Genomic DNA, 21,298 nt, shown 5'->3' with positions numbered 1-21,298 from the left:
GGGGAGGGGGGCTTCCAGAAAGTCACGATGACAGCACCACCAAGCCTTATAGCGACTGTTTATAGACATCCAAAGCACAAATGTACAATGCAAACGCTATTTTCGCATTTGTCACGGAAAATATTGGCCAGGATTGTAGTTTAATGGCCTAAGCTCATACGAGTCTCCTGTAGCTCAATGGTAGAGCATCCGAACTAGTAATCGGAAGGTCATAGCTTAGACTGCTGATAGGAGCATTCGGATTTCCTTTTTCCGAGTATGCCTGTGTCACTCACTGAATAATACATCATTATCTGAGTGGATTCTTGTACAACACCAGATAATTCATGATGACGTCAAACCGTATAGCTATACTTATTTGTAAGAAGAACTTAAGAAATACAACTAATTTTAATACACACCTCTTGAAACATACTGGTGTAAAACCTCACAAGTGCTCTTGCGATAAGAGCTACTTTGAGCTATCGAAGATCAAACGACATGAGGTGACACATACAGGTGCAAAACCTTATGAATGTCCCGAATCTAACAAGGCATTCGCTGAACAGTCAAATCTTGACAAAAATCTACGATTACTTACTGGTGTCTGTAAATCCGTACAAATGCTCTTTTAAAAGCGGAACAAAAGCGTTCTTTTCTTGGCTCCACTAAGACCTACAGACAATGGATTCTGATTGGTCAGTCTTTGCTGAAGACAATTGAACAAAAATATTCCTTCTGGGGGAGAAGAGGGTTTAATCCAGTTTTAATGAATAAATTAATGTGTCAATTTGTGACTACAATGAAGAAAAAAAAGAAACTCGACCGAAACCAAAACATGGTCTGCCCCAGGGCATCCCGCGTAAAAAACCCGATACCCGACCAAAACATTGAAGCGGTCTGCCTTAGCCGGCATCCCGCGAAATTAGTTTGCTGTTGGATGACGTGGCGTTTCACAAAAGAAAACTCCATTTTAATAAATGAGTTTATTTGTATATGTAATCGCATGAGTCCTCTCAGAATTAAGGATTAATTTTCACGCGTATTTTCAAAGTTTTCGCAAATTGACCGAGTCGCGCAGTGACAAAAAATTCACCTGTTTCTTAACGTACAAAACAGACAAAACGAGAAAAGTTGATTGTTACATACATGTAATTAAGAAAAAATAAAACTTTGATTCAGGAACAAACTAACAACAATCAAACCAAATGTAAGGCATCAAAAATTTGGATTGACCTGCACTATGAAGCTTTCTACCGCTTTAAAATCGCACGATTAGAGATCAATAAAAATAGCAATCCGTGGGTCCAAAGACGGAACTTTCAGAGTAATTTCTTCCACTGAATTAGACCTGCACCTTCCTCCCATCAAAAGGGCATTGTTGTTATTGTTCGGTTATCGTTCGCTGGAAGAGACCGTAGTAAGGTGAAAGCACTTGGTCGCGGCCATGAATGACTTAAGGTTTTCAACCAAACAAAATCCGATCAAGATTTTTACTTTTGACACAAAAAATCTGTTGCTGCTTCTTGTAAGAAACGAAAGTTCACCGTTGGGAAAATCCTTTATAGCTGTAGCACTTGATCTCCAAGTATTTTTGGCACAAACAATCCGGCTTAGAAAGTCAAACCCCAAAGAACCTGAAAGAAGTCGTTGTTGTTCTGGTACAAAAATAAGAAACCAACAAAATGTAGAAATGGCATACTCAGCCAATCAAGAGCAAGTATTTTCGCCGCTCGACCAATCAGGAGTGAGTAATTTTTGCCCTCGGTGAAAGGAAAATAAAGGAAAATGCCCTCTTGGACAAATTAGCATTCAGTAATTTTGCCCTGTATGTTATAAACACTGAAAGACCAATAAGTACAATTGGTGATCAGTATGATTATATGTTGTAAAAGTTCCAACACCGCTTAGAAAATATCCTGCCAAAACTCGATTAACAAATGCGACGTGCTAAAATATCTTGGATTATAAATCCTAGAAGGAAAGTTAATGCTAAAAATGTTAAAAGATATTTCAACGACTTAATATCATCATTGTAAAATTAATGTAGGTGGCTTATATACAAATATCCTAGTCGATTACACTACAAAGATGGTTCTTTCTATCAAGTGCCAAAAATATCTAAAAATGTGAACCTTAAAGTTAGCCTTATCTCTTTATGGCTGCAGACATGTGCAGACTGTTCCATTCTCGTGCTGCATCACTGCCCCATTATAGTTTCTCTTTACAACTGTAAATCCGAATTTCAGTAGTAACAGATATTCAACCGAAAAATCGTTGAATGCCCCTGCCTCAACTCATCTTTAAGAAATGTGTATTATGCAAAAGGGCGAAATGTGAACTTTCCGATTTTAAACCGTTATAACCTCATCAGTTCCCACCATTTTCATCAGCATTGCCGTCATGACTGTGATAAAGCCTCGAGAATTGCCCTCCAGCGTTCTGCAGCAATTTTGCGGGCTTGTCAAATTCAACTACTCGTCCATTTTCGAGAACTAGAACTCGATCATAATCTATGACTGTGTTCAATCGATGTGCAATTGTTATTACTGTGCAGTGCTTAAATTTTGTACGAATTGTGTTTTGAATTAATTGATCAGTTTTGTGATCAACGTTTGCTGTTGCCTCGTCCATTATGATGATTTTGTTTCTTTTCAATAACGCACGAGCCAGACACAGAAGTTGTCTTTCTCCAACACTGAAGTTTCTCCCGCATTCTTTGACTTCTTCGTTCAGTTTCCGCGGCAATTTCTCCACCATGGTTTTCAAACTCGCTTCCTCCAATGCATCCCAGAGTTCAATGTCTTGGTGTTCCTCAAAGGGATCCAGATTCATGCGCAGTGAAGAGGTGAATAGAACTGGATTCTGGGTAATGACTGCCGTTGCTCGGCGAGCGCTTTGAATGTTGATATCACCGATATTTACATCATCAATAATGACATCACCAGTCGGTTGAGGCATGCGAGAGAGAGCAGCAACCAAGGACGACTTGCCAGCTCCTGTACGACCAACAATTCCAACCTTCTCTTGTAAACCAATAGTGAAACTAATATCTTTGAGTATTTTAGGACCACCATGGTAGTAGACAAGTCCCAGGTTGTTTATTCTTACTTGGCCGTGCTCTGGCCAGTTTTTTGGAGGATATTGATGATTGTCGTACCCAATCTCTTGCTCCATTTGAGTGTATGTGATGACCCGCTCAACTGATGTCATGTAGTTCTCAACTTCTGAGCACTGTCTGACGCAAAACTGGGACGTTTCTAAGGTAAGTTGCATAGCGTACACAATGGACAAGGCTGTGATACCTAGATATTGGTAATCGCACGCAGAAAATCGGTTAGAACTCTTAAAGGTAGGAGGAATATATAGTTTTCTAAACTTGTTAATCGTTTGCTATGAAAAAGATGATATGTACATGATCATAATTCTCGGAAAAAATTCCAACAGGAATCAAACCCATGCCCTTTCACCCAAAGCTCAGTGGTTAGTGCACCCAGACTAGTAACTGGAACATCGTGGGCTCAATTCCTGCTGGGGGCTTCTTTTTTCCGAGAATTTTCGTAGTGTAGATATCATCTACAGTCAACTCTCTCATAGCGACCACCTCCCGTAAGCGACCACTTCGTAAACAACCGTTTTGTTTCTCAGTTAAATACTGTTTCAAGAGCTCTCTCGTAAGCGACCACCACTCAAATTTCTTAAGGGACCGCGACCACTTTTTAGGCCAGAAATTACACATGTTCTTTTGTTCTCTGTTTCCGGTAAGCGACCACCCAACATAATCACATATGATCGTTAGTGAATCATTACTCAGAAGGGACAAAAGTTCAATTTTTACAGACAGAGAAGATCGCTATAATTAGATCTGTAGGTAAACGGGAATTGTTACAGTGATCTGTTCGAAAATGTTATACAAAGTTTCATCAGAAGGATGAATAGATGTGAAAAAATTAAGTAAATTAGTTTCTAATTGCCTAATTTTAGCCGCTAAGGTAATATTTTTATGTAATTAATTAATCAATTAAGTATTAGGCTTATTTTGTTGATTTTTCCCGTAAGCGACCACCTTCCGTAAGTGACCACTTTGTCGTGCCCCAAGGGTGGTCCCTTACGAGAGAGTTGACTGTATTTCATAGTATTGGGTGGTTGTCTGGTTTGTCAATCGTATCATTAAACACCGAAACAGTTGTTCCGCTTGATCCTATCGTATATTTGCCGTGGGCAAAATAGGGCGTTAATGTCATATGACGCAAGATTAGGTCATTGATCTTGCAGAGCCGCCATCTTGGATCCGTGATCTTTGATTTCCCCAAGCCGTCCAATTTGATTCAAATAAACAGCAGATCCCTACCAATTCGAACTCTCAAACGAAAAATAACAAATAGATCGAGTTGGTGGAGTTTCAAATATCAAGTTTGAATTTCAAGTATCCGGTTAATAATTAATCAAATGTCGTGGTTTTATCATCCTTTCACAATCACTAGTCATTTTGATGCAATAAGTTTGTTTCAAACGAGCCTTTTGATACCGTTTTAAGAACATATTGAGGACAAAACAAAGGCAGAGATTTAGTTGAAAACAATTTAATTGTTTAGTATAAATATAACTGAATAAGTTCAGTGTTTTCTATTCTAGACAGGGCAAATTTGTACAAGTCCAAAGTCAAGAGCTGAGTAAATTACAACAATGATGATCAGTTACTCAAGATTAAGCTATAGGACATTTTAAGAAACATTTTGTAGAACTTAAGGTTAACTGCCCAAGTTTTCAAAAAAGGGTATGAGTTATAGGGGTAAATTTGAGCCAAGGGAGAATAAAATTAGTTCGAGTCACCAGAGTTCGAAATGGTTAATAGTAAACGATTGAACAAATGGGGTTAAATCCAGGGGAAATCGCATTTGCTCGAGTGACCAGGGGAAGTTCGAATTAACCACGGTCTAGTTAGGATATGCTAAAATTGTATAAAAATGTAAAAGTAAAAGCGATGCACTTACGTATTTCACAAAAACGTTTTTAAAAAAAATCCAACTTTTGACAATATGGCTCTCAAAATCAATTAAATATGATGGAAAATTGCTGCCACATAAATTTTAGGAATCTCACAAAAGGTTTGTGCAATTGCAGGCTGAATAGAGCAAATATACATATGACTGGAGTTCCTGAAATAATTACTTTTTGTAAATATTTATGACAATGTAAAAAAAAAATTACCTGAGTCAGCCTGGGTAAAAACAGCAAGGAAAACTACGAATGAAACAAAAACAACGCAGATCACGTCAACTTGGGTCCCCAACCATCTTGTTGTGGCAGTAATGGCAAACCAGGCCTTGTTGTGGCTGTCTTGATACCTGAAAAGAGACCGATAACCTTTCCAACCCCAACGTCAACATGTATGTTCTCTTTACTATCCTCCATATATTTCTCATAGTTACTAGTTGAGAGAATTTGTCTAATACTCAAGGCATCTCATCGTTGGTGATATCAGTTCCTTTCTTCTCCAGAATTAAATGTTCAATCAAGCAGTGATATTGTAAGTAGAAACTAAAAATTGGTCACCACAAGGGCTTAACTTACACAAAACAAAGAGCCAAAATTTTTCCAGGTAGTGACGAGAAAGACTTTGTCAAACCACAGCACGCTAATAAAATGTCTACAAACCAGCTTTTTTGTGTAAAGTAAAAGACAATAGGTTTTAAGAGCGGTTTTAAAAGCAACTGAGTTACAGTGCCAACGAACGTTTCTGTTAGTTTATTCACGGTAGTTTCCTATTGGTGTGAACATAAACGAAATGATGGAATACGTTTCTGATGTTTTCAATGTAATTCAGTTTCAAGACAGCAACAACAGTTTTCATTACTTTTGCTGTACAATTCTCAGGGTCATGCCTTTCTCTCCATTATACGCGACTGTTGGCTTCCAAGGCAACAACTTCTCATTGGTCCCCAAATTGCCCTGCTGTCTATTTTATCACTGGGTTCAACCATCCTTTTAGTAATCAGTATTTAAAATCACGATCAGAAAGCATGGCTTTGACGTATGGTCTTAAGCTAATCATGCCAATTCCTCACCTAAACTTTCAGAGGGAAATCAAAAGATTTTCCCCCCTTAGTTTTTATTGGAAAAGCAAAGTGCTTCCTTGGGATTTTTTTGGTTTTGAAAAATAGAAAATAAGCAAACCTATACAGTGCTTCCAGAAACTCTGCTTCCTTGTTGTAAGCCCGAATAGTGACCAGTCCCTCCAATGTGTCACTAAAATGAGATAATACAGGACTTCGATTGATCCCTTCCAGTCGCCTCAAGTCACGTGATGATTTGAGGTAATAACGCGCAATTAAAATGAAAACAACCACAAGTGGGGTGGCCGGCAGGATAACCCAGGGGTTCAAAATAGATGGAAGAACAACTGATCCGATGGCAAACAGTGTTAGCTCAACTGCTTCAGGGAATACAACAGGCAACAGCTCGTCCATGATACCAATATCTCGAGAAAATCTGTTCAATACTCGTCCAACTGGGTTGGTGTCGAAGAACAGAACTGGAGCTTTTAATAATGCTGCCAACATGGAGTGGTGAAGGTTCTTGGAAGAATAAATCAATGCATTCAAACCCAACGCTGCTCTGGCGAATGTCAGCAAGAAGACTCCAGCAGCCAGGCCACCATAAATGTAGAAATTCTTGCTTTTATGCCGAGGGTCATGTGATGGATTGGTCAACTTCAGTAGCCACCAGTCAGGAAGTATGAGGAATGCTTTAACGAGAATAAAAAAGAAAACAACAACAAACTGAACGGCTCTACAATATCAGTATGTGATGTGGTTTGACCGAGCTCTTACCAAAACAAATGAAACCAGTTCATGAGAAATACTTGTATAAATACTTGTACAATCACAAGCAAGTGTAATAAAAGCACCAATCTCCTCTCAAAGCCTACAAGTTTTGGTTACCACTTTCCTAGGGTGGGAGTTCCTCATCGAGCGTGGAATAGTGAGGAGATCCTGATTCAGATTCAGAACATGTGTGGGAATTAATCTCTCTTCAGAGCTAGTCACCAGAAAGCCTAGCATTTAAAAAAGTTGTGGTTAGAATCAGGTTCGATTACTGACAAAACTACATTTTTAATCATTTTTTTAGCTGTCCTTATTTCTGTCTCCAACTTAAATCCTTCATATGTATTTGTTTCTCGGACTGAATACATAACGAGTTGGGTTGATTTCCATCGGCGGTCATAGAATTTCTGCGCCGTTTAATACACACCAAACTATACGGTTTATTTAAAAATAAAAACATCATTGGGAAAAAACCTTGAACGAGGATGAAGAATATAACCATAGCTCCAGCTACAGCAGCACACGTCCCAGCATGTATGTAATGCCAGTAAATTGTACACGAGACAGAACCAGCCACGCGATCTTCGTCAACATTTTCCAGGCCAGATATGTCGCTTTCTAAGATCGTGTCATTTGCGGATTTCTCTTGACCCAAAGGGCTTTCCCTTTGCAAGATAACCGCTTCTTTCGTTGCAGCAAACCCATCACTACTGGTTATATCATAACCAGATTGAAGCAGCGAGGTAAAGGTGCCTTCCACTAAAGTCGAGCCATTTTCCATCACTACAATTTGTCTGGCATCCCTGAGGATCTGAAGATTGTGAGTGACCATTAACCGAGTTTTACCATGCAAGATCCCACTGATGCATGTTTGGAAAAGATGACGCACGACTTTTGTATCCACTGCGCTCAATGGATCATCTAACAAGTAAATATCCGCATTAGAATACACCGCGCGTGCCAACTCAACACGAGCCCGCTGGCCACCACTAAGGAGTATTCCACGTTCTCCAACACGTGTCATATCAGCATCCGGGAATCTTTGTAAGTCTTTATACAGGTCACATGCGTGTAATGTCGTGTGATACCTGTGTGGGTCAAACACCTCACCAAACAAAATATTATCCCGTATGGTACCAGAGAATACCCAGGGCTGCTGACTAACCCAAGCAATTTTACCTTGACATGATATCTCACCGCTAATTAGCGAAATTTCCTTAAGAATAGCGTAAAGTAGGGACGATTTGCCGCAACCAACCGGACCTGTGATGAATATCAAATCACCTTTGTCCACTGACAAACACATGGATTTCAAAGCTAGATGATTCCAACTGCCAGTCCAACTACAAACAGCATTACGCAGTAACACGGTAGGATCTTTTCCAACAGGAATTGTTTTGTTATCGTTTTTATTAAAACATTGGAAATAATCACCTGCAAAGCGTCTTTTTTCACCGCAGTTACTGTCTCCATTTTGGGTGAAGGCGTTATTGAGATATTTGCGGACGTTACCATTCTCATATTCAAGTAAATTCTGGACACGAGACAGAGCTTCAGCAAAGTCAGCCAAATCTCTCGCTGGTTGCGCAATCATGAATGACACGGTCATCCTAAGTGAATTCACAAGCGTTAAAATCATGAAAGTGTTATACGAATTGAGTTCCATTCCAGTTGTTACAAGTGTAACCAAAGAGATGAGGACGGCGACTGTTTGGCAAGAAAAATATAAAGATGTAAGCGTTGCTAACACTGCTGCTTTCCATCTAATCAGCTTGATTTCTTGCCTGGAATAGAAACAAAACATTCCTCAACTAGTTTCAGTCAGCTAATGTAATAATGGGTTGAGCTTTTCAATAGTTTAAATTATCTCTTAAAATGTCTCCATTGGGAAATTTGATTTCAATTAGTGAAGATATCGATAGAGATAACAACCATAGTGAGGGCTAAATTTGCCATTTTATTATTCTGAGCCCCCAGGCTCAGGCTACAGTAGCAAACAGGTCCCTAAGTAAGAATGTTTTGTTATTAAATGAACATGAAAATACTAGTTGTTACTACCCACTAACTGTGATATAATAACAGGGAATTTTGCAAATGAGACCAGCTAGTAACTCAACACCTTTGTGAAACTGTGGTAGCCGTTCGGTGGTGCACTTTGTCAACAGGGGACAGCTGTATGCAAGTCGCTACACTACATTATTTGTCCCTACTTCGCGATGAAAAAGCGCATTAAACTACTTTTACCTTCTGGTTTGCAGCACTGTTTCCATGAAGGGCCATTCCCAAGCATACATCTTAACAGAACGAATCCCCGAAATGATGGAGTTCATTATATTGACTCGTTTATCCGTCACTTTGGAGATTTTTGATCGTAGAGTTTGGCAAATTCTACCAGCCATTCCATAGTATAATGAGAGGCTTATCATAAAAAAAATCCCTGGCATGCCTTGCCAACCAAACAAGTGGAGCGTTAGAAAAGAAATACCAAACGACTCAAACAGGGCTATCAAAAGATAAGTCAAGTTAAGCCCTGCATTTTCAAACCGCTGTAGGTCGCCGGCGATAAGATTGATGATGTATCCACTTGTTATGTGTGGTAAATCTTCTTGACTCAGACTAAGAACCTGCAAATATACACAGCAGTTCAAAATAAGTGGTTATGTGGGTTATCAATTGAACCCACTAAAATCAAAGTAGTTACTCTGGCCAATCACAGCTAACGTAAATAGCGAAATGAACCAATCAGAAGGCAAAGCAAATAACGAAGAATAAATAGCGTTCACGTTTGTGAAGACTTTTAGAATCATTAATTTGATCATTTTGAGCATTTTTTTCAGGCAATCTACTTTTCGTGTTCACATTTTCATCAGTATTTCTCAAACTCATTAATAATTCATCAAGCCAAAACAAAGCAAATCACTACCATGAAGGAGGTTTGAAAATTTGATCTTAAAATTTTGTGAACTTTTGCTTGGAAATTCTCCAAGAATTTTCAATAGTTTGAGAAGCTATATCAAACACTCGAAAGTGTTTCCTCCTATTTCCAAACACCTCGAAGTTGGTTAACAAAAAACTCGGCTGCGACTCGTTTTTCCAACCTACTTCTCGGTGTTTGGAAATCGTAGGAAACACTCTTCCTCGAGTTTAATCTATTACCTAAAATTTATTCCAACTGTTGCTGTGATTCGAATCTATTGACGCATTTCGGTGTTTTTATCACAAGTGCCAAAAAAAGTTGCTCTTAAATTGGCGATTTCGCACTCAGCAATAAAGCGTGGCCGATATCGGTACCAAACACTCGTGGGCTCCTGACACTCAAATCGATATCCGGTATCGATAATCGGTATCTATACCGATACTGATATCGATATCGATATCCGCAGTCTAATTGAAAAATATCGATACTTGCGAGAAAAATCGACTGGTTCGATCCCTTTCGATACTGTTCACGTGATCGCTCACTTGAAATATTGAAGGCTGTTTTAGTTGTTTGTGAACTTAAAAACCAATATTTTGCCGTTTGTGTATGTGCTGTTGCACTGTGCGCGAGGGAAGCAACGACGCAAAACCAATAGGTTTAATGAGCAAAAACAATCGCCGGCTACACGTGCGTTTTACATCTGCAAAACAACAACGTGAAATGACGACATTTAAGGCTTTGTGGGGAACGTGAACGCACGGCGGTGAATTTTTCATTTTCTTTCTTAACTTGTACGCCACTCCTACCAATTTGGTTCGTGGATAGTTCGCCGTTTTTGTAAAAGTTGAGCGAGTTAAAATAATCGCGAAGTAGCACAAATGAAATAGAGATATATTTTTAGGTGACGTTTTCGTTGCCGTTGCCGTCGTCGTTTCTTAAGCTCCCAAATAATAGTTATAGGACTATATGAGTGAATTTAAATACCTTCCCTCTTGTGCAACACTCATAAAAAGAAATGCTTCCCCAATATTAAATACTGAGCTACAGGCCGTGCAAATCCACTCCAAATAGTCTTTTTGTCATCGTTCAAATTCAAGGGCGGGGTATAATTCTAATGACAATTATCACGTGTACCAAATAATCGTTTAACAATGCCAACCACACGGACCAACTGTTTTAGGAGACCACTAATATTGCTGAAACAGGGTGAAGTAATTATCGATAGTAATCATAGTATAAAATGCATGATAGAATGGGGAACAGTTACATCGCTTGAAGTAAACTGCGGACAACTAGTTCGAAGAAGAGGCATTGAGATGTCAGACTGACAGGCGCTTACCAATGTTTTTTTTTATTATTATTAAAGCTTGGAATTAACAGCAGATTCAGATCTCTTGCCACTACTGAGTCAGCCTGGTTTATTTTTAGATAAGCCAGTCATGATATATTGCAGCACGAATTGGCTTTATAAGTAGAAGTTTACTTTCGGCAAAGTAAGTCGGTTGTTTGAAGGCAAAACATTGACCAGAAGTAAAATATTCTCTACTATTAAGTGAATTTCAACTCTTTAATCAGATCCGGCGTAAACCGAAAAAAATAGTCTTCCCCTTTCGTTTCAAAGCCATCTTACCTGTTTTACGTTTTAGTACTGGAATAGTGGCTTCTCACCTTTTTGAATATAGCTGCAATTGACGCGGATTTCCACCTCAGGCTCATTAAAGAGGCATGATAAGCGACCTGATGACCACATATAGCGTTTAGCAACTGGCTCAGACAAATTCCCGTGCTATAGATATATATCCACCAGAACTCTTCAACAGGCCATTTCATCAGCTCTAATAATAGCAGACTTAAAAACGCCGGCTGAAGAACTCTGCAAATAGAATACAACAGCGACATGCCCAAAGCGTACATAAGATCAGCCCAAGTTAGCATTCGTAAAAGAGCTCTAAACAGTCGGTATCCGTTTTCTTTTTTTCCCGGAACACGTTTTGCGGTCTCCTCACTCCATGTCCGCTGGAGTTTTTCAGCTGAATTCAGAGTTTTGTCTTCGTCAAGTAAAGGAAACAAGTCATCATTTTCGAGAGGACGTTTGTTGCCAATGGCAAGAATCTCTCTCACCCACCAGAATGAAAGAATGGACAAGATGCTGGCATTTTTTCTGGGATTCTCCTTCTTCGTTGTCTTCGACTCCAGATGCTCGTATTCAGTTACATCCATTGGCAACTTTCTGTTCACTCAGGTAGTCAATATCTGAAAAGCAATAATCAATAAAATCGATAGCACTCAATTTCATTTGATATTAGTTAAAGTGGCTATGAAGTAAAAGAAAATTATGCCTATTTGAAATGCCTTTTCAAAGATAACAACAATAGCGTTTTCGTTTTTGAACATCTTCTCTCGTTCCAGGGATGTTCAAGTTTTTGTTCAAAAACTGATGACGTCATTAGTCGTCTTTTTACAAAGATAAATCACAAAATGAAGAATTTCTCGGGAATTATTGGAGTGATGCTGCTCAATTTTGGTAGTAATGTACCTCAGGTAAGACACAAAATGAGGCTTACTGTGCTGTTTCCATGGCAACAATTTTGCTTTCGGTCTATTTTGTGTTTCATTGATGTGCTCGGTTTTTGTCTTAATCAGACATCGTTTACCCTCAATGAGCTGGTGAGGAGACGTAGGGCAATTTGGGCACTTCGTAGGTTTCAAGTAGGACTGTCTGCCTCTCCTTATCTGGTCAAAAATGAAGATATTTGGTTCATAACAGAAAGGGACTAGGGCCGACAGTGATGCCATGGCAACAACCAAATAGATGTCCTTTTGTTTGTTACCCTGTGTACATTATAGCCCACTTTGAAAAAGAGTGATGGCCTGGGTCGAGAGTAGCTGCCCAAGCGATTGTGGGAAGGTTTGGGGGACGTTGCCTATTATTATCGTCCCCCCAAACAATCCCACATTCACTTGGGCAGTTACCCTCGACCCAGGCCGTCACTCATTTTCAAAGTGGGCTATTGGTGCTAAGTTTGAGCAGCATCACTCCAATATTTCCCAAGATATTTTTGATTTTGTGATTTTTTTTTTTTTTTTTTTTGTACCGCCATCTTTGTGTAGTCATCATTTTTTGAACAAAAACTTGAATATCTCTTAAACAAGAGAACATATTCAAAAAGGCATAAATTATTTTTCACTTCATATGCCGTTGATTTAATCGATTAATATTGCAATTTTATGGGCAATCTGATATTCCTATCTTTTAATGTTTGGGCTTTTTAATACACTTTATTGATACAAATAAACAACAATTACAATAAACGGTAATTTAAATACAGATGATTACAATCAATATCGGTTTACGTTACTAGAGGTAATAAATTGGATGATTAGCAATAATTTTACAGCATTAATTACTTGAAACGAAAACAAACAATAGAAAAGAAAAGAAATAGAGAAGTAAAGACCGCCAGTCACCCTACATCACACATCTTTACAAGCCACAATTTTCAATTCGGTACTCAGACGAGTGTTCATAAGGTTTAAGTAAGAATTTATCTAAATCAGGTTTCTTGGACGTATTTTTTGCAAGTGTAAAGATATTTCTTTTGTAATAAATAAAATTGATAATCGTAGTGTGCATTTATGGGGTTTTGACAATTTCGACGGGAAGATCTCTTCAAACCTCCTTACATTTTTTTGCTTTGTTTATGTAATCTATATTAAGTTGGCGAAGCTAATAAAATAAAATAAATGAGTTTTAATACAATCTGTTCATGTGAGAATTGAACCTTTGTCTTATGATAATCATTTAACCTTCTTAACGCTTTTGTGTAGAAATTTATCGATTTATTACAGTGTCAATAGATGTGTTCTAATGAACCTTGATTGGGACATAAGAACATTTTTCTAGTCGAAATAATCCTGTGGACAACTTTAAAAGAAAACTGGCTAAGTTTATTATCCTTTTTACAGCGCAGCTTAGATAACAATAATGCTCTGTCGTCCCGGTGTGGTGAGGGTAAAAGGCGGAAAGAGTTTGCAGAATGGTATGTGGCATGGCGTGCGGAATGGCATAATTATGCGAAATACGATTTACGCAGGGAATAAATTGACTGAAGAGCGCATCCTGTTTTCGCGCCAATTTTATAAGAGCAGCAGTTTTTTCTATGTTGCGGACTATTAAACAACCAAACAACAGATCGAGGATTAGAAAATATACGCCTGGGATAGAACATGTCTGATCGCTGGTTAAAAAGTGAAAGTTAAGAAATCGATGAAGTTTCGCATTCAAGGAACTAAAGAACGTGGCAGCGAGTAGCCTAGACAAAAAGCAACACCAGACTGGAGAAATAACATCACTCCAAGGCCAAAACTATTACGTGAGAAATTTTAAATTTAAACTCGGTCATTTTATCAGACTCTTTGACGGTTACAATTTGTACAACTCATGGGAAAAATATGTTCTGCTTTTTCTCACCTTACATTTTCGTCGAGCGACGAGATACGCAAGTCACTGTTGAGCTGCTGAGCTAGCTACCTAGTAGCTATTTAATACGGCGATTCAGGTAGCTAAAGTTCAGTTACGCGTTATCGAACTAAACATATCCATCTTTAATTAAGGTCTTTCAATGCCAGACGTCCCAACCTAAAATGAGATTTAAAAGCGAAAAAGCCCTAGGGCAAAAAAGCAGATGACAAATATGGTGTCTAATTATCGACACTGGGTGTGTGAAAGGTTGTGAAACTATTCTTATCACAGGTTTACCTAAAACATGGAATCCGGAATCCGGAATCCGGAATCCGAAACAATAATGATAAAAAAAAATTACAATTCGTCAACATGAAAATTTCAACGAAGGTTGAATTCACTTGGAAAACAGTTTTTATAGCTTTTGTAAAATTTTAATATCAGTCAGGAGCCCAATGAAATTTTCAAAAGTTTCCCTTAGATTTCAATTGCTGAGGCAGTTGAGCCACTCATTTGGAATAAAAGTTACCAATCTTCGTACTTCCTACTACTTGATGGCGTTTCTCCCTGCCATAGCACGTAGATAGACAATGAAACGTTACTAGAGAAAAGAGTCAGTGTCGCGTTTATCACTCATCAACTCTTCGCAAGACTCACTGTCTTTGCATAATAATATAAAAAGTCTTGAAACAAGTCCGTATGGGGGTGGCTTAGATTTCGTCTAAAAAAAAGCTTCGAATTGGCACCGACCCTGGATAGACAGCGGGCAAAGTTATTTATTCATTTATCAACTCATCCGTCCGTCCGTCCGTTCGATCGTTTGTTCGTTCATTCATTCACTCGCTCGTGGTTCTGTCATGCCTGCCGGCATACATTCGTGCGTTCAATCATGTATGCATGTATTCATTTATGCACCTTTTTACAAAAGAGTGTCGAGCTGCCGGTACAAAGGAAACGCTTTATGTCGATGGCCTTTTTTGAAATACAGTAAGAACTCCAGGACGTGGACAGGATTAAGACAGTTTGTTCCTCTGAATCGACAAACACGTCCACCTACTTTCAATGTCATTCTTGATTGGGAAAATTTTAAATGTCGTGACTACTATCGATTGTGAAAGTTAGGGGAAGAATTTGATTTAGAAGATAATTATATCACTGAAGCATTTTTGCTGCCCATAAGAGAACATAAGTAGTTGCTATTGTCTCTTACTGCGTGACGTTATCATAGGGATCTTGAAGGAGGGAATGGATCTAGTTAATTATTTAATAATTTTAGGAAAAACCTATTTATGGAGTTGTAGGCACAAAGAGATTAAACCGTCTGAAAGCCACTTTAAGAAAATTCTTGAAAATAAATTCGAAACTAAAAAATATCTTGCATTTAAATCAAATAGAATTGTTTCTTTTCGCAAAAATGGAAAAACTATGAAGAGTTGCTTTAAAGTGGCTATAACCAATAACTAATTCTTTATTTTTTTTAGTTAATTATGGAATATTGTCTTGTAAATAATTTAACAAGTACACACACGCAAAAAAAAGAGAAAAGAAAAACCCTTTGTACAACCTTTATAATTTATTATATTGTGCCTTGCGAAACTTACTAATGAAACTTATGGAGAAGTATTGTTATACAAAAACTGTACACCAATACTCTGTCAAGCTCTCCCTGGGCTTTTTTCTTTCTTTTTTTCTGGGTATTTTAATAATTATTTACAATTAAGGTTGTATGTTAAGCAAGATTGTATATTAAATAAAGAATGTTAAAAAAAAAAGAACTCCAGGAGCCTGTGAACGATTTGCCATACTTTAGTAATCACAATAGCAAAATGTAGATAACAAATTATTTTATATCCTCTAATTCCACATACCTTGGAAGCCTTAGATCTATTGATTTTGATTTAGAGGTAATAGGTCTAAATATTTTAAGCCCCATTCCCACCCTTCTACCCAAACAATTTGTTGAGCCATAATATACGTTAGTCACAATGTCATGACACGTGTAAAGATATATTTCCATCGTCACCATTGTGAATGCGCTAATTTGCCTACTGTACCTGTCAAAACACCACCAATCGTACACATCTTTCTCCCCTAGCTTTTACGAAAGATAAAAAATCCCCCACTCACAAGCCAATCAGCATACGGCAAGTTACACAGAAAAAGAAAAATAGAAAGAAAAGAAAGTCTTTCCTGATTTACGGATTCCGTGTATTTGAACACGGACACAATAGGCTTAACTGCAGCAATTGAAATCCTAGGCAAACTTTTTAAAATTTCACTGGGCTCCTGACTGATATAATTTTTCAAGAGCTATAAAAACTGTTTCCCAAGTGACTTTAACCTTCATTGAAATTTTCATGTTGACGAATTTTCATTTTTGTTTTTTTTATTCCGGATTCCGGATTCCGGATTCCATGTTTTAGGTAAACCCTCTTATCACAAATGCATTTTGGTCAAATTGTTGTTCATTTTTCCGCTCATGATAAATGAATCATCGAGCATACAGGGTATGAGAATTGATCTTTTACCGAGTGTTTAAAAAAAAGAAAAAAAATGTTTATTATTTGCCCTCGGTAAAGGATCAATCTTTGTCCCGAGAAGACTTCACGCTGCCACGTCAGTTCAGTTTTGTCAACCGAAGTCGCATGGAGAAAAGTGAACATGAAATTTAATTTACTACGGATTTACTCATAGTTCCTTGAATGCGAAAACTATAAACAGTTTTCATCGCTTTCTTTACCCTCACTTCTTCCAAATCAACAATCAGTCGATCAAATCCTCGACTTGTTGTTAATATTTAGCAAGAGTCCGCAGCCGTCAAAAAAGCTGCTGCTCTTATAAAATTGGCGCGAAAACATGACGCGCTCTTCAGTTAATTTATTTGCCACGTAAATCGTATTTCGCATAATTACCCTACCCTCTTACCCTCACCGGTCCCGGTGCGGTGAGGATAAAAGGAGGAATGAGTTTGCGGAATGGCATGTGGCATGACGTGCGGAATGGCATAATTATGCGAAATATGAGATATGTGGAAGGAATTAAAGAAATAAATTAAATGAAGTTTTCGCGCCAATTTTATAAGAGCAGCAGTTTTTTTGATGTTGCGGACTCTAGCCGAACATTAAACAACTAAACAACAGATCGAGGATTAGAAAATAAAGGCCTGGGATAGAACATGTCTGATCGCTGGTTAGGAGAGGAGTAAGAGGGAGGAAAGCGATGAATACTGTTTATAGTTTTCGCATTCAAGGAACTATGATTAATTTAAATTTCCAAAATAAATTTGACAAAAAGAATGTGGCAGCGGTTAATAGTCTGGACAAAAAGCAACGGCTGACTGAAGAAATACTGGAGAAATAACATTTATAATGCCAAAACTATTATGTGAGAAATTTTAAATTTAAACTCGGTCATTTTATGGGACTCTGTGAACATTAAACGCTTACATAATATAACGAATATAAACAATTTGTGATTAACTTATGGAAAAAATATGTTCTACTTTTTCTCACCTTACATTTTCGTCGAGCTACGTACGCAAGTCACTGTTGAGCCGCTGAGCTAGCTAGCTATTCAATACGGCGATTGATACATGATAGGTCAGTTCAGTAACGCGTTATCGAACTAAACGTGTCCGTTGTACAAGCCCGCATGCAAATTACGCGATCTGGGCGGAATATTAGACCTCATAAGAGACTTTTGAATGACTTTAATTATATGCAAAAATAGGCGAGAATATAATCCACTGTAATCGGTAGTTGAAGTAAAACGAAATATTGGTCGAACAAGATGTTTTACGGTCAACCCAGGTCACGCGTTAACGATATTTTTGAAATTTGAACGGAGTTTTGAAATTTACATGTCAGTTTTGAAAATCGCCAACGAGATCTCAGAGTTCCCGTATAAATTTCCCTAGCTTATTGACGGTATAAAGCTATCAATTTTTCTTTACATTGCAAAAATGAATATTTCAAGAATAACAATTGTTTCCCAAGAATTTTGAATCTTTTTTTCAGTTACAGTCAACCCAGGTCACGCGTGAACGATATTTTTGAAATCTGAACGGAGTTTTGAAATTTACATGTCAGTTTTGAAAATCGCCAACGAGATTTCAGAGTTCCCGTATAAATTTCCCCGTCTTATTGACGGTATAAAGCTATGGATTTTTCTTTACATTGCAAAATTGAATATTTCAAGAATAACAATTGTTTCCCAAGTATTTTGAATCTTTTTTTTCAGTTAATGCGTCTTTTTCGGAAAGATTTCTAGAGAAATGTCCAACATTCCATTCACACGTCGGACATTACAAAGAGAAATTCGAATGTTCATTTCATTCTTGGAAATACTGTTCACGCGTGGCCTGGATTGACTGTAATGCGTCTTTTTCGGAACGATTTCCAGAGAAATGTCCAACATTCCATTCACACGTCGGACATTACAAGGAGAAATTCGAATGTTCATTTCATTCTTGGAAATACTGTTCACGCGTGACCTGGGTTGACTGTAATTCGTTGTGAAAATGGGCCCGTACATTTGATAGCAGAGCGAGGGTTATCTTAGTTTTCGGTCGCTCATCGAAACTAACGAGACGAGTATGGCTACAGCAGAAGAAACGTTACTAGTTCAGTCCGCAGAATTACGGCGAAGCAGAAGAATAGGCCTTATCACGGTTTTCGACGCCATTTTGACGAGCAGGCAAACACGTCTGAAACAACAGTGCTTGTATTGAAATCCGAGGTCAAATAACTTTCATAAAACATCGCTTCTGAAAAATTCATGAATTGGAAACTTTTAGCACTAGTAAAACGACCTTAAGAAAAAAAAATTGGAGGGATGTAGCTGTGCTAGAGAGCGTCCAGTCGTTTTCCATACATTTGTCTGTATAGCCAACCAGCCGTGAACTGCTACTAAAAATAGTTCGCGGGAAAAAATACAGACAAATGTATGGAAAGTTCAAAACACGACTGTCGATAATTAGACACCATACTTGTTATCTGTGAAAATACAAAACTGAATGCAAGGCTGGCACTACGGCAAAGGGCAGATTTATTAGTGGCCAATATTTCGACTAATAGAATTAGTCTTCCTCAGGGCCAGAGCTATACTGAAGGAAAATATAATAACGGCTCCTTAAATTGAAGTTTGAAAAATACATGGAAAAACATGGAAATACATGGAAAAACATAGTTCCTTGAAAGCGAAAACTATAAACAGTTTTCATCGATTTCTTCACCCTCACTTCTTCCTAACCAGCGATCAGATGATCTAATCCTCGATTTATTGTCTAATTGTACTCGGCTAGAGTCCGCAGCATCAAAAAAGCTGCTGCTCTTACAAAATTGGCGCGAAAACATAACGCGCTCTTCAGTAAATTTATTCCCCGCATAAATCGTATTTCGCATAATTATGACATTCCGCAGGTCATGCCGCAAACTCATTCCTCCTTTTACCCTCAGCGTCTGTCGTCGAACTGATGGTATTCAAATGGGATATTGAGTTGATTCGGATTTGGAAAAACAAATGCCTTCCTCTTCAGGTCTGGAGGGACTTCAGCAATTAACTGAAAATAAAACAAGTAATTGATTTTGAAGTCAAATTTATTTTGAAATTCGGCAAGTGCCAGTGCTTTTTCCTGCTGAATTTAGAAAATCACTTATTAAGTCATGATATCCCGCGATCGAATCAACGTTTCCAAAAGAAAGAGTTCTTCTCTGCTGGTATGTTCTTATTGTTCGAAAGAATGAGGTGGTTGTTGTTATGTTTTGAACTGTCGTTCCATTCTTGAAAATACTCCAATAATTTACGATAAAATTCACGATAAAGGTAGGCCTTTATCCAAATTTGCACAATCAACAATTAATTACATTTAAGAAGAAAAGTTAATCTCCCATATTTGTCCAAATAATGATTTGGTATGGCCTTCCTGGCGTCATTATCCATCGCTCATCCAGGCAAGACGTTGGGATTAAACCATAGTTCTAAAATTAATGAAATTAAGACCGCCTTCTGAGAAGGGCTTATACATGATATTTCTTTCTTTCAATTTTGTCTTTTTTGTTGTTCCATACAAAGGAGGGGAGATTTTGCTTCGAACTCCGTTTGTCACTGACTCAGGGCGCAAAGTTAAAAAAGTTCGTATGCCGTCATCATGAAGCTCCATTTTATAGAGTCATGATCACAAAAAGAAAAATTTCAGGCTACATCGAGGCTCGAATTTTGCGCAATAGTATCATAGATGGCGGAAACAGGCAGAAAGTATCCGTAGTAATTCGGCCTGGGTGCCATAAAACCGACAGTCATGAGACTCGCCATTTTACGGTCAGTAGCCACTAAACCGCCTTCTCCATTCTTATTTTAAAAAAATTTATTGGAAAAGCGGGGTGTTGAAATAACTTTGTATTTCAGGAATTAGCTAAGCATAAAAGTCACGCAGCTGATATTAAAATGATTAATTAGTTTCTACGTAAACGTCTGAACAAAAAAAACCAGTTTCTAGTGCTAGGCTGTTTTGGAACAAATTCTGGAATCTGACTAAACGTGAATTACTCGAGATCATTTCCACAAGTGACGTTTATTCCGGCAATCTGCCATAGCTCCCTGTACGTCGCTGAATGTCTTTTCATGCACAAACGAAACGACGGTTCGTCAAATGTGAAGTAACGATTGTTTCGCTGTTAATTAATGCAGAAAGATCTTTGATCCCACTGTCTTGTTCAATTTTCGGTTCAGAAGGTTTCTTTCTCGATTAGCATTACGTACAATTCCCGCAAAGTGTACGAGTATTTCGAGGTCTTATTCTCCTGTGAGATAGCACGTACGTCAGAAACTGGAAGAAAATTTCAGTTTTTGTTCTTTAAACTGATATAACCATGAGAAGAACGGCGCCACCGTTATGTGATTCTGAACAGTTTTCAGTCGAATAATCATCACGGCCTTAACATTGAGAACTACATAACCGATTTTAGATTGACACTCTTTGGTGATCGCCAGCGTCGCTCGATCGCAGGAATTTCTAAGAACAATTCAGGCGACTTATCCTGCAATTGGTTGATCGCTTTCGCAATCTCAAAGCAACTTTCACCGTAATGCCTCAATTTGTCAGGACTTTTC

The 21,298-nt window shown here is 38.1% G+C and overlaps 1 protein-coding gene across 1 annotated transcript; it reads right to left on the bottom strand.

Annotated features, from left to right (window-relative positions):
* Positions 1 to 937: 937 nt before the first annotated feature.
* On the bottom strand, positions 938 to 17,836 carry LOC146487995 (ATP-binding cassette sub-family C member 4-like). The gene is made up of 7 exons (XM_085125105.1): positions 17,701 to 17,836; positions 11,395 to 11,979; positions 9,051 to 9,430; positions 7,281 to 8,590; positions 6,157 to 6,727; positions 5,191 to 5,327; positions 938 to 3,284 (listed from the first exon to the last, which is right to left on the bottom strand). Exons 2-7 carry the CDS (start codon positions 11,944 to 11,946, stop codon positions 2,350 to 2,352), a joined length of 3,885 nt encoding a protein of 1,294 aa, XP_084981231.1. The 5' UTR covers positions 11,947 to 11,979; positions 17,701 to 17,836; the 3' UTR covers positions 938 to 2,349.
* Between the last annotated feature and the right edge of the window lie 3,462 nt (positions 17,837 to 21,298).

This window comes from Pavona decussata, unplaced genomic scaffold (assembly GCF_977016875.1).
Source record: "Pavona decussata unplaced genomic scaffold, jaPavDecu1.1 SCAFFOLD_12, whole genome shotgun sequence".
NCBI lineage: Eukaryota > Metazoa > Cnidaria > Anthozoa > Scleractinia > Agariciidae > Pavona > Pavona decussata.
The sequence above is the reverse complement of the archived record's forward strand: the minus strand, read 5'-3'. Positions and strand labels throughout refer to the sequence as shown.